Raw genomic sequence first — 17781 nt, 5'->3', positions numbered from 1 at the left:
CGCTTCCATCGCGACCGGTGAATGTCTGATTTGAATCAACCCGAGTCTGACACCATTTAGATAGTGTCGTCGTCGCTGTCGGCCGGAAACCTTGTATGTCCAAAAGCATTACTTTTCAGGGAACCGTACATTGTTGCTGTCTGGCAGAAACCTCTTATCTCCGTATTCTAACTTGTGTTTTGTTTCGTAAATTAGCGTCCTACTTGATCCTACTACAGCGTCACACAAAGCATCAACATTAGCAGATCTGCAAGCTCGAAACGCGTCCCAAAGCGGTGCCTTTCAAGCTTGCAGATCTGCTACTTTTGATGCTTTGGAATTTGAATCCTACGAAAGGTACTGTTTTGGACATATGAGGTTTCCATCCGACAGAGACAAAATCATCTGTGTTCCAATGCATCAATGTTATTATCTAGTGGCAAAGCTCGTGTTAATATTTTTCATTGGTTCAATATTTATGAAAACTCACAGGCAGACTTAACCACTTTCACTTCCACTTTCAATTATTATTTTCAAATTGACGATCTACAAGCTCACAACACACCGCAATGTAGATTTTGCTTGTATTTTGGGCTTGCAGATTTTGCCGGTATCTTCGGTAATTCTGCCCGACACTCTTGTGTGAGTATGACGAAGTAGGGCATTCGTTTATGGAAAAGAAACTTGTTGAACTTTGAAATATGGAGATACAAGGTTTGTGTATCTAATAATATTTCTCAGAGCTGCTTCCCAACATGGCAGCATGTGTGCTAAAGCCCTCACTGCCTGGTTTGTTTGTTTGTTTGTTTGATTCTGTATTTTGCTGGCAAGAGTCACTGAGGATGCATTATCATGGAACACAGCTGTTGTCCTAATGCCAGACATCCAGGAGTGCTGTTTACACATATTGTTTTTAGGACTCAATAGAATGCATTATATTTGTAATATGCTCCTTTAGAGGTAATGTCCACAGAATCTTTTCTGTCTGTAAAAAGTGCCCTCTCCAGACCATGAATGCAGTTTTTACTATGGTGAAAGAAATGCAAATGCCCTCTTTCCATGCCATACTTGAAGGCAGCATTCAAGAGAATTACCTTGCAAACTCTCCTGAACTTGAATGCAGCATCTCATGTTGAAAGAATTTCCCTCTCTGTATAGAAATCCATGCCGTTACACCACATCTCCAGTATTCACTTGATTATGCTTGGTTCAGTGTGGTATCACGCACCGAAAATAGCCGACCTCCAAGCTCACAACGCATCGCAGCGTGACGCGTTGTGAGCTTGGAGGTCTGCTAGTTTCGATATTTCCACCAAAAGGCCCTTTTAGAAATTGTAGCCCCTGCATACTGTATATGGGCATATCAGTATACTCGGCGGTGCCCCTGGCATCTAGTAATCGTAATCTGCAAAGTAATTATAATCTGTCAAATAATCCCATGTTGTCTCTGGATCATATAAAAGTATCAAAAAGGAAATACTGAAGTAAAGTAAAGCTACCGCAAAATTGTACCTATGTACGGTACAGTACTTGAGTAAATGTACTTGGTTACTTCCCACCATGGCTTGTGGTGTTATAATAGCCATACCAGTGGGCTGTACAATGGAGCTGCATTAGTAGACTTTGGCATTGAGCTGTGTGGGTGGCAGAGCTGCAGCAGTGGGCCTGTATAGTGGATGGATGGCTGTCAGCAGGCCAGGAGACACAATGTGTCAAAAAGCATCAGGACTGCATAAAGAGTCATTGTGTTGCAGCCGCTCTGTTCTCTGGGCCTTTGGACTGTATCGTCGTTGGTTGGAACCGAAACCTTGTATCTCCATACTTCAACTTTTTGTGTTTTTTCGTACATTTACGCCCTGTGCTTGTATATCTGCTACTTTTTACTATTTTTGAATTTGAATCCTGAAAAGTGAACTGATCATACTACAGCGTCAGTGCGTCACACAAAAGCATCAAAAGTAGCAGATCCGTTCGCACTGCGTTTTGAGCTTATTTTTTAATTTGAATCCTGAAAAGTAACAGTTTTTGGACATATGAGGTTTCCACCTGGCAGAGACGACAGTCAGGCCACATGTCAGTGGTCCTCCTTTGAGGCAGCTTAGCGGACCGGACCGCTTTGACTGAAGTAGGTCAGAGCCCTATGTGAAGGAATTATGTCACTGAGCTCTATGTACTGGCCTTGTCTGTCATTGTGATCCTCATGGCTGTCCCTTGGCATATCTGGCCTTTCACAAGGCTCACGGATTCATAAATCAGAGTATGCCGATGAATCACGGCGGGACATAATTTTCGGGCGTGGGGGGAAATTTAAATCAATGAGGCAGAGAAGTGAGCGAGTCCCCTCTGAGTCTTGTCTGTCCCTGTGGGCCCAGTCAAACACGATGACATCCTCACCAGGGACCCCCTGAGCCGATCTGTCCCTCAGGGAAGCCCCCCGATGTTTGTACCACCAGTAAGACAAACATGCACACCAACGCACACACGTACGCATGCCTGCCATGTACTGTACACATGGAGGCTCACACACACACACAAGCATGCACAATTAATAGGCATGGAACATTCGATAACACACATACACACTCAAGGGCAGAAACACAAACACGTTTCAAACACACACACACACACACACACACACACACACACACACACACACACACACACACACACACACACACACACACACACACACACATACAGTGACACTGCACACGCATGCAATTCTCTCCTTCTGACACGAATACAAACACTAGTAGCTCATACGCGTGTACACACGTGCACGCGAGCATGCACACAGTGATTGGTCCCAGGAGGTTGGATTTGGATTTGCATAAACAGTCCAGTCTAAATACAGCAGCGCTGACTCTGCTATACTTGCATATGATATCCAAGTTCTGCCATGAAGGTGGATTTCATCATGGAAATAGCAGTATAGCAGACGCTTTGCATTTGACAAAATTATGTATAATTATTGTGCATGAAAAGAAATCAATTTCACGGATGACAGACTTTCAGAATTAAACTTAAAAACATAAAAAGTCGTAACGTTTGCCTTAATAATCAACGCTGACTGATCCTCCCACCAGCTTTGTGCTCTGGTCCTGCGCGTCGCGTGGCAGCAGGTTCTGACGGGCAGCGGTATCTTTTGAAACAGTCCTCCCCTGCTGTCTCTTTTATCCTCACCAGTGGCCTGCAGGAGGCCGTTCTCATTAACTGTACCTCCGAAAAGTACTGCACTGTAATTGATATATCGTCGCTGTCCTGTACAGTATGTCTAAAATTACTATTCAGGAAACGGGGGAAAAGAACCTGTGTTCCAATGGCTCCAGTGTAATTTAGTCACAAGCTCTTGTTAATACTTTTCATTGGTTAAATATTCATGAAACCCACAGGCACACCTAACCACTTTCACACGTTTTAGGAAATAGTGAAAATAGCACATTTACAAGCCCTCGGTCGTTATGTGAGTGAACTTTTCACTGCTCTTGCGTGACACTGCTGTACAATGAAATAGGGCATTCATTTACAAAAGAAAAAAAACTGTAGTGAAAAGTAACTAAGTAACTAATGTACTCAAGTACTGTACTTATACAGTTCTGAGGTATTTTGATAGTATTTCCAATTTTCATTACTTTTACTTTTACTCGATTACATCTCAGAGGCAAACATTGCACAACAATTACCTTTGTTACGAGTTATTCTGATGCCAATGCTTTTGTACTTTTACTCAAGTACATTTTGAATACTGGACTTTTACTTGTAAGGGTACGGTCACAGTGCACTTTTATTCTACCTATGAAATACTGCCAATGCATCTCAATTGGAATGGAGCGGTCTGCTGCCATTTGAGGATTTATGTGAAAGAAACGCTCCACAAACACCACATCTGAGTATTTTCCCACCACTGGAAAAACATATGGACATAGTTTCTGCCCGACAGTGATGGTATCATAGCCTAGTAAACTGACTCCTCCTGCCTTCTGGTTTACGAGGTTAATGGTATCATGTATAACCAACCAAGGTAATAGTGAGCCAGGACTGTGTTATCAGAAAATAGCTTCAGATAACAACATAACATTCAGGCGAGACCGTGCAGTTGCTCAATATCCATTAAAAGTTTTAAAGTATTCAGGGGCAGAAATGCGCTTCACAAACATCTAGATGCGTGCGCTATCAACTCAACATCGATGTTGTCTCATTTACTTTAATCATCGCCGTTGGCGACTCAATGATAGTGTCTTTATTGTCCCCTCGGGGACATTCATCTTCACAGTCTGTTCCACAGAAAAATACATAAGAGTGTAGCACAGAACAACATTGCACACAAATCACCAAGACAATACATGAAGTCCCCAGTATACACAGAACCATCTCATCAGCGAGGCAGTTTGTGTAATGCCGCAATGGCTAAAGCAGTGGTCAGCAACCTTTTTGAAATGAAGTGCCATGTTTTTATTCTCTAGATAATCAGTGTGCCATGTCAACATAGATTTTAATGACACGCCATCAAACATTGACATATTTTTGGCAGGACACATTTTATAACGATCATTAGACTCAACCTATAATCCATCTCCCCGACGCCCTCCAGAGTCAAAGTTCAGAATTGTAATGAATGTAGAATTATGTGCAGGAAGTAATTTGCTGTAAATTAGGTTACTTTGTTTAACTGACCACGTTTTTAAAAATGATTTGATATTAAAATAAAACAATCCTCTCTCTCACACTTCTGCCAGTGTGCCAGTGATCACCCTCCCCTGTGCCAATGTTCGCACCCGTGCCTAAGGTTTGCCTACCCCTGGGCTAAAGGGACAAAACGTCTGCTTTTTCCTCATTACAAATTTCTGTATCTTCGTCCAGATGGCATAAGGTACAAATGATGATGTGAGGGATGATCACATTGCCATTGTCAGTGCAAAGTGTGTGATGGCCTCATTGTTCACATCAGAAAGTCGATTAAGTTGAATTAGTCTCTCACTTCCAATGTCGTGCACTATACAGCTTGTGCCAGAGCAAGGCTTTCATGGAGGCCATTAAAGGCCATGGCCTCCATGGCCCCTCAGTTTGGTGGCCTTCTGCCCCTCAAACAATGATTATGCCCTGGGGCCACAGTCAGTGACCTTCATGCCCTCCCACACTGTTTTCTCCTCTGCTTCTTTTCTGTTGAGGTGACCAGCGCGTTTTGTTGAGGTTTGCAAATTCTAAACTCCCCCTGACTCCTGACTCCACATCTTCAAATAAGTCCTGCAACTCAGTATGTCCAGAGCTGTATGAACATTTGACTCAGACGTTTGAACAAATATTGATAATTTATTGATGTATTTTACTCTGAATTATACTATATATTGATATAGTATATATATTTAGTTTTATTTGATACCCTTCCTGCTCCGCCTTGGTTTCAAGTGACGTAACAAGTCACATGTGGAAGAAATGCTGGATATTCTTAGGAGTATGCATGCAAAGATTGGACATAACTTCATGTCCTACAAAGGGGGTGCAGCATTACAGACCTTTTGTAAAGAGATGCATGCATGTGAGCATTTGTACTGCCACACTGAGAGAGCCAGGCAGTGAGAGACGTTTCACCCACTGCACACTCTAACTTCAGCACAGAGGACAGCTCCATGTGCTACATATAGAATCTCCTTCTCATAACAGGCCAGTCAATCTGAGGTTTGACCCAAAAGAAATATGGTTCAAGGTTTTTTAATGATCCTTCGGGTCATCCAAAAAACATGTTAAAAGTTTCCCATTATATTCTTAGTGGATCAAGGTGAATTCAGGGGTTTCAGGTTTGGGTCCCTTCACTTACTATACAGGTAAAAAGACGTCTTTGCGTGTGAGGGATCTAAGTCTAACTAGGGTTTTTTCATGAATCTGAATCCATTGCAAGCATTTGTTTTGCACAAAAAACATTCCTCGGCTACTGACCCTACAAAACTGAGCTGACCCCAGAAAAGTGATGACTCATCACTAGACCATAGTTTTGTGGGTCCTTTTTTAGCGAGAAAAATGTTTTTTGTGCAAAACAAATACTTGCAATGGATTCATGAAAAAAACCCTAGTTAGACCCCTCACATGTTTTGGGGGGGTCTTTTAAAACTTGATCACCCTGAATTTACCTTGATCCACTAAGAATATAATGGGAAACTTTTAACATGTTTTTTATGACCGTAAGGATTATAAAAAAAAAAAAGATTACTATTGCAATGTCTTTTGGGTCAGGCCCTTTTTTTTAGCTTCGATTGACTGGCCTATAACTTCAGGGCGAGTAGTGAGAGTTTTAGGCCCTGCTCAACCTCATGAATGAATAACCATTACGCTGGGTGCTTATTTCAGAGCTGGACAGAATGGGCTCGGGGTCAGCCCCCTGATCAGAGTCTGAACCACAAATTCTGTGACATTTATAGGGGCGTTATTGGAGATGGGATAAATGTCCTCTCAGCACATTTTAAATGTATCTCCACTTTCAACACACATTAATGTTTGAACTGGCTAAGGATGGGTGTACACAGTACACACAGACACGTTAATGTGATTCCTCCTAATCAAGCAGTAAATTATTAAAGATGCACTGTGTAAATGTTTTGTTCTACCCCAGATTTGAACGCGGGTCTCCTGTGCAAGTGCTGATTTTTTAACCAATGAGCCAATAGAGCAGACACAAGATCTAATTGTCTCAATAGAGGAGGAGCAAAGATACCGAATACAGCCACCCCAATTTTATGTTATATTGTGTTACAAAAGTAGCATTTTATTCAATAAAAGGAAATACATAAGCTACTGAATGAATGGAGTGTACTATTTTGTTGAAGCATGAAGTCGAGAGGGAATAAACTGTGAAGAGCAAAACGGAGAGATGAATTAAAAATACCATGATAATTATTTTAAATTTAAATATGAGATAGAAATAATCAAGACACAAGGGTATAGCCAGACACCTTGGGAGTGTTGAAATGAAGACGGAGAAAAGAACGCAAGTACAGTGTGCCAGAATACAATATGAGGATACACACAAACACGTAAGCACACACACTAACATGCACGTTTCCGTCAGCCTATGTAAACTGTTACAGTACACTTTTCAAACAGAGCACCTTCTGACCACGGATTTCTGTCTCCCAACCGTCCTCTGCCTGCTTCCACGAGGTGACACTGTGTGTGTGTGTGTGTGTGTGTGTGTGTGTGTGTGTGTGTGTGTGTGTGTGTGTGTGTGTGTGTGGGGTGTGGGGGGTGTGGGGGGGGGTGGAATTGTGTGTGTGGGTGTGATGTATCTCTACAGTGTGTGCCTTTCATTATAAGTGTGACGCAGAAGTCTCAGCAGGACTTACAGAGGCGTGAGCACACATGACCTGTGTGCTTGTGTGCTTTTGTGCATGTGTGCGTTTGAAAGCGTGCCACCACTGTGCGTGAGCCGTATGCACACAGCATTGAATGTGTGTCTGCTGTCTGTCTGTGCACATGCACGTCTGCAGGCAATAGGCTATACGTGTCCTCAGGATAAGCTAACTGTGTGAGTGCATGTGGTGATATGGAAGTGCCAGTGTGTCCATACAGAGCAGTGTGTGCTCTGATATTACACTGTTACAGTGTATGTACAGTAACAGCCGATGGCTGCTCAGATGGTTGTGAGGAGTGTGTGGCGGCACTTCGGGGCAAACCAGTGACCAGACGGCCTCTCTTAACCACTAAGCCAGGGACACTGAAATCGCCTAAAGGACAACTTGTTCTTTTTTTTTTTTTACAACAAGGGTTTATATTTTTGATTGTAATTAGGGTAAAGGAAAGATTGTTAAAATGTTAAAATGTTTTAATTTACTGCTTTCTATCGTTTTAGTGATTTTAACGATTTTGATCTCAGTGGGTTAGGGTTAGGACCATATGCGTACAATAGGCTAAATATGTATTTTTAGACACAATAAGCCCATTCCCAAGACGGACCACAATCTTTCATTATGGTTGCTAGTAGTGTTACTGTAAATAGTAATAAAGAAATCTCCGGCCTATTGTCTCTACTCTCTAAAAAATACATATTTAGCCACTTGTACGCATGCCCCCAACTACTGAAATCAAAATTGCTAAAATGACTAAAACGATAGAAAGCAGTAAATGAAAACATTCATTTCTCTAATTACCAGTAAGGCTCCCTAATCGGGAGATAAGCGACCGTAGGTCACTTATCTCCACAAATAGGGCAAAAATGTGTTTTGCCAAAATCTTCCTGATCCATGTTGATGACATGAGTGTAGACATACTGTGTAGTGATTTTCGTGATTTTAGGGCAAAATCTGTAGGAGCAGTGTCCAAAAATGTGTTTTTAAAAATCGGCCTGGAGGTGGCGCTATATGGGAGAGATTGATATTGATGGGATGAGTGTAGACATACTGTGTACCGATTTGCGTGATTTTAGGGCAAAAATTGTAGGAGCAGTGTCCAAAAATGTGTTTTGCAAGAATCGGCCTCATGGTGGCGCTAGAAGAGGGCCATGTGAGAAATGAGGGGTGGGGTCTCCGCGCCGGCAAGGCGGACGAATAGGTACCGGCCCCGGCTGTCCCGGTCGCTCCTAGCCGGAGTTACGGCATTGTATGTGAGCTGCAGTGTAGGGGGTCCTCCACTGGGGGCGCCACCACTTTTGCATCCGTTCTGGAGCACCAGGAGTCGGTGGTCCCCGGGAATTCCCCGTGAGCAGCCCCGTTGGGGTGGTCATTTGGTCAGTTTAGCACATTTGGTCATTTTTTACATCTGGGGGTCCCCCAGGGACCTGGGGGTCCCTGGAGCTCCGGGGGTCCTAGTAGTAGAGGTTGTAGTTTGGCAGGTAAGGAGTGTGTGTGCAAAATTTGGCATGGATCGGGGCAACGGTTGCGGAGATATGAGCAGGGCAAGAGTGTGACGTGTGAGGTGTGACAGACAGACTGACTGACGGACTGACGGACTGACGGACGGACGGACTTACACGTTGTGCATCGTTTGATAGTAAATGCGACCTACGGTCGCAACAATCTAAAATATGAACCCAGCTAATTTGTCCTTTAACCTGAGGGCCGCATTAGGAAAAAGGATAGGGTCCGCGGGGGCCAGTTGATAAAATTGCGGTCGTAATGGTGACACTTGTATTTTGACAAATCAAACACAGGTGCTAAATGATTGGCATGAGATGTGTCATCATCTATCTCTCTGTCACACAGCTGAAGGAAGATGCCAGAGGGGCAGGAGCTTCCTATAACATCCAGACTGAACAGTAATCAATGGCAGAGTTATATTTATAGTGATAAATGATGAGGCATTTTTCATTTGCCCGTTGGTGTTATTGTGGTTATTGGCACGGCTCTGTAATGTCCGACTCTTGGCCATTCGCAACGTGTGGCTGGAATTAGCTGTTACATGATGCAAGATATATGCAATGAGATTGTTAGCCGGAGACAGATTACTTAACGTCTTACAGTAGTAGTGGTTCAAGAGAAATGAAAGTGTATGGCGTAAGTACAGTATCTGTTCTGTATGTGTGTATGGGGCAAGCTACAGTATCTGTCCGAGACCAGATTAAAAAATCCTCGTTGAGACGACGAGACGTACACGAAACATGGAGAGATCATGCACATGCACACATAGACATCAAAGGGAACCCCTGCCCTTTTATCCGTCTGTAAACAGTGTCCATTCCAGACCATAAATGCAGTTTTTACTATGGTGAAAGAAATGCAAATGCCCCCTTTGCAAGCCATACCTGAAGGCAGTATTCAAGAGAATTGCCTTGTCCAACTTTTCCTGGACTTGAATGCAGGATCTTATGTTGAAAGAATTGCCCTCTCTGTGTAGAAATCCAGGACGTTACGCCACATCTCCAGTATTGACTTGATTATGCTAAGTTCAGTGTGGTATCACGCCCGGACATAGCCGACCTCCAAGCTGGTCGGCTATGTTCGATATTTCCACCAAAAGGCCCTTTTTTAGCTCCTGCCTCACTAACATTCTCTGCATGTCCCTTGGAGAGAGTATAGGGAAGTGACTCGAGTACTACCAGTAAGACTCCCTAATCGGGAGATAAGCGACCGTTGGTCGCTTATCTCCACAAATATCACAACCTCCACCTCTCACGTCATACGGGCAGCCATAGTTACACCTGGAATGTTGAATCTCCATATATGGAGATAACCTACGAATCACACAAAGTCTGACCTCACCAGCCCATACTTGGGCATGGACGACTTATATCTCCATATACGGAGATGGCCATATATGGAGATACGATGACATCACAGAGTCCACAGCTGATGTTGTGGCGTGATGTCATACAATACACAAACAAGCCCTATATAAAGGGGCAATTCTCACCAGGAAGAGAGCATTCCTCGACTCAGACCTTATCGCCAGGATCAACTAAGCTTATAGCTTATCATCACATCCAACCATCTTAAGATACTCAGATAGTGGGGAATGCTCTCTTCCCTGGTGAGAATTGCCCCTTTATATAGGGCTTGTTTGTGTATTGTATCGTATCGTATCTCCATATATGGCCATCTCCGTATATGGAGATATAAGTCGTCCATGCCCAAGTATGGGCTGGTGAGGTCAGACTTTGTGTGATGCGTAGGTTATCTCCATATATGGAGATTCAACATTCCAGGTGTAACTATGGCTGCCGATGTCATACTGATGTCAGCAGTGTGATGTCATACTGATGCGGAGATATGAGCAGGGCAAAGGTGTGACTTGTGACGTGTGCCCGACGGACGGACGGACGGACGGACGGACGGACGGAAGGCCGGTGGAGGTTTTGATACCAGTAAGACTCCCTAATCGGGAGATTATCTCCACAAATAGGCCAAAAGTTTGTTTTACCAACCAGGAAAGAAGCATTTCTTCGACTCAGACCTTATCGCCAGGGTTGGCTTATAGCAGCTGTCGGTAGGACCATATATGGATTCTGTTAGTGTGGATCATCTGGGCATCATCTGGGATACAATCCCTTTTATGCCCATATATGGAGATCCCTAACAGAATCCCTTTCATGCCCATATATGGAGATCCCTAACAGAATCCCTTTTATGCCCATATATGGAGATCCCTAACAGCATCCCTTTTATGCCCATATATGGAGATCACTAACAGCTAACAGAATCCCTTTTATGCCCATATATGGAGATCCCTAACAGAATCCCTTTTATGCCCATATATGGAGATCCCTAACAGAATCCCTTTTATGCCCATATATGGAGATCCCTAACAGAATCCCTTTTATGCCCATATATGGAGATCCCTAACAGAATCCCTTGTATGCCCATATATGGAGATCCCTAACAGAATCCCTTTTATGCCCATATATTATGGAGAAATCCCTGCTCTGAGTATCTGACATCAGTGTGATGTCACCTGTTTATGCCCATATATGGAGATCCCTGCTCTGCGTATCTGGTTGCTATGGTAAACAGTTGGTTGCTAGGGTAAAAAAACATGGTTGCTATGGTAAACAGTTGGTTGCTAGGGTAAACAGTTGGTTGCTAGGGTAAAACCATGGTTGCTAAGGTGGTTGCTAACGTACACTAACAGACCAGCAACAACAGAATGTTGCCACAGCAACGTACACAAAGGTTTGTGTACACATGTGGTGTGATGTCATACTGATGCGGAGATATGAGCAGGGCAAAGGTGTGACGTGTGACGTGTGACCGACGGACGGACGGACGGCCGGTGGAGGTTTTCATAGTAAACTGCTCCCTGACGGTCGCAATTAGTAAAGCCAAGCAGGGCCTTGGCAAGTTAGGGCCAGGGTTTGATGCCTGGGGATCTCCATATATGGGCTTAAAGTGATAGTTCACCTATTTTTAACATGAAGCTGTGTGAAATACTTGCCATTAAAATAGTGGTTACAAATGTATTAATTCATTACCAGAGTCCTGTGGTCAGAGTTCTCGTCAGTTTTAGATGAATATAAAGTAGTTCCGGTGATTTGGCAGGGACTCATGGCCCAATCATTAAAAATAGATGAATCCACAAAACTAGCTTCATTTGTATTGTTGACCTATTTCTACCAAATAGACCAAGAGTGTATGGCTGCAGGGGTGGAGTCACCTCTCTCAGCAGAAATCTTTCTTGTCAGACCTCTAGTCTCAGGTACAACGGCAAGTCTACAGGGTAAAACATCTTAAAGGAAGCTGCGTTCCACTGTACTGTGGCTTGTCTGCCTTTTTGGAACACGGAAAATAAAACGTTTCTTTACAATGAAAAGTAACTTTTAATAATAAATAACAGTAGGCTATTGCATTAATTCTTATTGCCAAAAGTTCCTCTTCAAACCTTTATTCAAACTGGAAAATAACATTACAAAAAAAGAAAAAGTTCTTAATAATGAAAAATAACTTTTAATAATCAATATTAGTGGCGAGGGACACCCGGGGACCCCCCCTGAGGACCGGCGGTCCGCGAGAGACACCCCGGCACGGTGGCCGTGAGTCGGCCGGCCTGTCCCCCGCACGGTGGCCGTGAGTCGGCCGCCCTGCGAGGGTCTCTCGCCGCTGACCGTCGCCGGCGACCCTCCACCGGAGTGTCTCTCGCTCTCTCGCGGACCGCCGCTCCTCAGGGGACAGGGGGGGTCCCCGGGGATCCCTCGCCTCGCCTCGCCGCTGATATTTATTAAAATAAATTAACTAATTATTAAGAAATGTGTTATTTTCCAGTGTTCAATAATGGTTTGAAGAGGAATTTTCTGCAATAATAATTTATCCATGTAGCTGTCTCTAAAAACGACTGGGTACCGGTGGCAGTGTTGGTTGGCGAAAACAGCCGATCTACAAGCCCACAAAACGTTGCGCTTGTGATGCGTTGTGAGCCTTGTGAGCTTGTAAGTCTGCTGTGTGACGTCACTCGTAAGCGCCGGAAGCGCGCCGACACACACTTCCGTTCTGAGACGAAAGGTCTGACAAGAAAGATCTGCTGAGGGAGGTGTCTCCAGGCCTGCAGCCATACCCGTCTCAAATAGACCAACTTTCGTTCAACTTTGACCCCTCTGTCACATGGTACCAGGAAAGAAGCATTTCTTCGACTCAGACCTTATCGCCAGGGTTGGCTTATAGCAGCTGTCGGTAGGACCATATATGGATTCTGTTAGTGTGGATCTCCTAACAGGGCATCATCTGGGATACAATCCCTTTTATGCCCATATATGGAGATCCCTTACATAATCCCTTTCATGCCCATATATGGAGATCCCTAACAGAATCCCTTTTATGCCCATATATGGAGATCCCTAACAGCATCCCTTTTATGCCCATATATGGAGATCACTAACAGCTAACAGAATCCCTTTTATGCCCATATATGGAGATCCCTAACAGAATCCCTTTTATGCCCATATATGGAGATCCCTAACAGAATCCCTTTTATGCCCATATATGGAGATCCCTAACAGAATCCCTTTTATGCCCATATATGGAGATCCCTAACAGAATCCCTTTTATGCCCAGTTGGTTGCTAGGGTAAAAAAAACATGGTTGCTATGGTAAACAGTTGGTTGCTAGGGTAAACAGTTGGTTGCTAGGGTAAAACCATGGTTGCTAAGGTGGTTGCTAACGTACACTAACAGACCAGCAACAACAGACTGTTGCCACAGCAACGTACACAAAGGTTTGTGTACACATGTGGTGTGATGTCATACTGAAGATATATGACATCACACCGTACACAAACAAAGGTGTGACGTGTGACGTGTGACCGACGGACGGACGGACGGCCGGTGGAGGTTTTGGTAGTAAACTGCTCCCTAACGGTCGCAATAAGCGACCGTTGGTCGCTTATCTCCACAAATAGGCCAAAAGTTTGTTTTACCAGTAAGACTCCCTAATCGGGAGATAAGCGACCGTTGGTCGCTTATCTCCACAAATAGGCCAAAAGTTTGTTTTACCAATTATTACACTCTATGTGAACATTTACATCAACAAATCCCAAGTACTATGCAGAACGACCCATTTCAAGTTTTTAATGTACAACAATATTTAGAAAATAGATCTACAAGCTCACAATGCTACGCATTGTCCTCGTCCCTTATATTCCCATAGGTTATATGGAGATCTCAGTGTTTGTCAGTCCTTGTTCATGTATGCCCATATATGGACATCTCTATATCTACTGTAACAGTCCTTGTCCCTTTATGCCCATAGATGGAGATCTCTTAACTGTAAGTCCTTGTCCCTTTTATGCCCATATATGGATATTCCTGATGTCATCAGTATATGAACATATATGGGCTTTCTGATATGCCCATATATGGAGATCTCTTAACTGTAAGCCCTTGTCCCTTTTATGCCCATATATGGATATCCCTGATGTCATCCGTATATGCCCATATATGGGCTTTCTAATATGCCCATATATGGAGATCTCTGTATCTCCATATATGGGTATAAAAGGATACTTCAGGTCTGACATCAGGTTTGTTTATATTGGGTTGCTAGGTTTGACATCACAAACTCCATGGGCCATCTGACCTAGAAATCTATATTTGGGCATAGATGACTCATCGTGACCTCATCATGATTTCAATCGCCAAATTGTCAAATATTAGAGGCAGAAATTGTGAAAATCGCCAAATTGTCAAATATTAGAGGCAGAAATTGTGAAAATGCTCACAACGCCCCGCAATGTGAGGCGTTGTGAGCATGTAGATCTGCATGCTGTTTTCACAATAGAACAGTGCTATACAAAATCTAATGCCTCAACGCTTAGCGCTCGTCATGATTATTTTGGTGGTCACAGCCCGAAAAGGTTGAGAACCACTGCCCTAGAAGGGGTGCACGCACCAGTTTGGGAATCCCTGCAATAGGAGGAGTACCTCAAAGTATTACGCAATAACGCAACAACTGTACCTAGGGTTAGGGTTAGGGTTAGGGTTAGGGTCTAGGGCCTGGGTGTGGTAGCGCTGCTGCTTCTGATCCTTCCGCTTCTGTTTAATTTCATCAACTACATCAGGAAACAGCTCACAAAACGTTTTGTCCTTGAGGTTGAAGGCCAGGCTTTGGGCTGACAGTTGTCTTTTTGTGGAGTCGATGGTGATAGTGCTGCCAAGGGTGATCTCTCCCCCCACCATGAAGCTGAGCAGGCCTGTGAGGATAGTGGATACGGACCAGACTGGATTCCATGTTTCTGGGTGGTAGTCTGAGAAAGACAGACATAACCGTGTGTTGCACACGAATCTCCCATTTGGTGTGACCATGTAGATACTGGGCGGTTTAAAGGGGTATTTCTTTGGAAATATGAGTTTACCATGGTAGTATCCCCCTTCATAGGGGGTTGCCTCAGGTCCTCTAACGACATAGTGCCATTCCAGAATGTTGGAGGGGAGAGGTTCTGCACTTATGTAAGGCACAGGGTCTTTCTTTATTCTGTGGTAATCCATCATTAGTCGCTTGGTGGCAGTACTCTCCATGCTGTTCTCCCCAGGGGAAAAAAGGACAAAATGAAGACTAACCTATCTTTGGCTGAGACCATTCACCCTAGAGGCTTATATAGCGAGAGCTCTGTGCTGACATCACACAGAACTAGTTTGTTGATGAATCGGATATTCATGATGTCACCACAGAGGCTTATATAGCGAGAGCTCTGTGCTGACATCACACAGAACTAGTTTGTTGATGAATCGGATATTCATGATGTCACCATGACTCAGCCATAACCATATAAGGAGTTGCCATTTTGCCAATGCAACTATGCCCAAATATGGAGGGTTCCAAATGGCCCCTTATTGGTTATTCGGAGGGTGTACATTTGCACACTCTCAAGAGTTATGGGGGTCTGTGAAATTAAAAGGTTTGAGAACAATGTCGCTAAACTAGCAAATTGACTTGAATGGGGAAAATTCAAATGGTAAGACGAAATTCATTTGCAAGTGTGACATGCAATTTCCAATGGCATCTTTCTGGTTTCATTGCATTGTAGTGACTCGTGACTCGAGTGGACTCGGTGGGGGAAGTCCGAGACCGAGTCAAGACAGAGTAAAACTAGACAGATGCAATTCCGGGAAACTGTTTGCCGTGACGCGAGTCACACTTGCAAATGAATTCCGTCCTTGTCCCTTTTATGCCCATATATGGAGATCCCTGATGTCATCAATATTAAGCCCATACCTTGGAATGCCCATACATGGACATACTGTGTCAGTCTTATGTGGTCTATGATGTCAGTCAATTATGATGTCAGTAATCTCCATATTTGGGAAAAGTTTATTTTTAGCATTCTCCCATTCAAGTCAAGGGAGAAAATGTATTCACTAATACATTAATACCAGTAAGACTCCCTAATCGGGAGATAAGCGACCGTTGGTCGCTTATCTCCACAAATAGGTCAAAAGTTTGTTTTACCAATTATCAAGACATACGGGCAGTTGACAGTTTGCCATGGTTACTCATTGAAGTTGAATCTCCATATATGGAGATAACCTACGCATCACACTAAGTCTGACCTCACCAGCCCATATTTGGGCATGAGCAACTTATGTCTCCATATATGGAGATATGATGACATCACACAGTCCTCAGCCGATGATGTGGCGTGATGTCATACAATACACAAACGAGCCCTACAGTATAAAGGGGCAATTCTTGCCAGGAAAGAAGCATTTCTTCGACTCAGACCTTATCGCCAGGGTTGGCTTATAGCAGCTGTCGGTAGGACCATATATGGATTCTGTTAGTGTGGATCTCCTAACAGGGCATCATCTGGGATACAATCCCTTTAATGCCCATATATGGAGATCCCTAACAGAATCCCTTTTATGCCCATATATGGAGATCCCTAACAGCATCCCTTTTATGCCCATATATGGAGATCACTAACAGCTAACAGAATCCCTTTTATGCCCATATATGGAGATCCCTAACAGAATCCCTTTTATGCCCATATATGGAGATCCCTAACAGAATCCCTTTTATGCCCATATATGGAGATCCCTAACAGAATCCCTTTTATGCCCATATATGGAGATCCCTAACAGAATCCCTTGTATGCCCATATATGGAGATCCCTAACAGAATCCCTTTTATGCCCATATATGGAGATCCCTAACAGAATCCCTTTTATGCCCATATATTATGGAGAAATCCCTGCTCTGAGTATCTGTCATCAGTGTGATGTCACCTGTTTATGCCCATATATGGAGATCCCTGCTCTGTGTATCTGGTTGCTATGGTAAACAGTTGGTTGCTAGGGTAAAAAAACATGGTTGCTATGGTAAACAGTTGGTTGCTAGGGTAAACAGTTGGTTGCTAGGGTAAAACCATGGTTGCTAAGGTGGTTGCTAACGTACACTAACAGACCAGCAACAACAGAATGTTGCCACAGCAACGTACACAAAGGTTTGTGTACACATGTGGTGTGATGTCATACTGATGCGGAGATATGAGCAGGGCAAAGGTGTGACGTGTGACCGACCGACCGACCGACCGACCGACGGACGGACGGACGGCCGGTGGAGGTTTTGATACCAGTAAGACTCCCTAATCGGGAGATAAGCGACCGTTGGTCGCTTATCTCCACAAATAGGCCAAAAAATTTGTTTTACCAATTATCAAGACATACGGGCAGTTGACAGTTTGCCATGGTTACTCATTGAAGTTGAATCTCCATATATGGAGATAACCTACGCATCACACTAAGTCTGACCTCACCAGCCCATATTTGGGCATGAGCAACTTATGTCTCCATATATGGAGATATGATGACATCACACAGTCCTCAGCCGATGATGTGGCGTGATGTCATACAATACACAAACGAGCCCTACAGTATAAAGGGGCAATTCTTGCCAGGAAA

General features: G+C 43.7%; 2 protein-coding genes across 2 annotated transcripts in view; one reads left to right on the top strand and one right to left on the bottom strand.

Annotated features, from left to right (window-relative positions):
* The window catches only part of unc13c (unc-13 homolog C (C. elegans)), a gene marked incomplete at both ends in the record, with an annotated part of 262328 nt that overhangs the window by 156075 nt on the left and 88472 nt on the right, over positions 1–17781 (top strand). The gene's annotated exons all lie outside the window — the stretch shown is intronic.
* Positions 14816–15400, bottom strand: LOC308288023 (ubiquitin-conjugating enzyme E2 J2-like; the record flags this gene model as incomplete). Its single annotated transcript, XM_080729368.1, has 1 exon — positions 14816–15400. The coding sequence occupies one exon, from the start codon at positions 15398–15400 to the stop codon at positions 14816–14818; it is 585 nt and encodes a 194-aa protein (XP_080585494.1).

The sequence above is a fragment of the Nannobrachium achirus genome, assembly GCF_963921795.1.
Source record: "Nannobrachium achirus genome assembly, chromosome: 7".
In the NCBI taxonomy this organism is placed as follows: Eukaryota; Metazoa; Chordata; class Actinopteri; order Myctophiformes; family Myctophidae; genus Nannobrachium; species Nannobrachium achirus.
The sequence above is the reverse complement of the archived record's forward strand: the minus strand, read 5'-3'. Positions and strand labels throughout refer to the sequence as shown.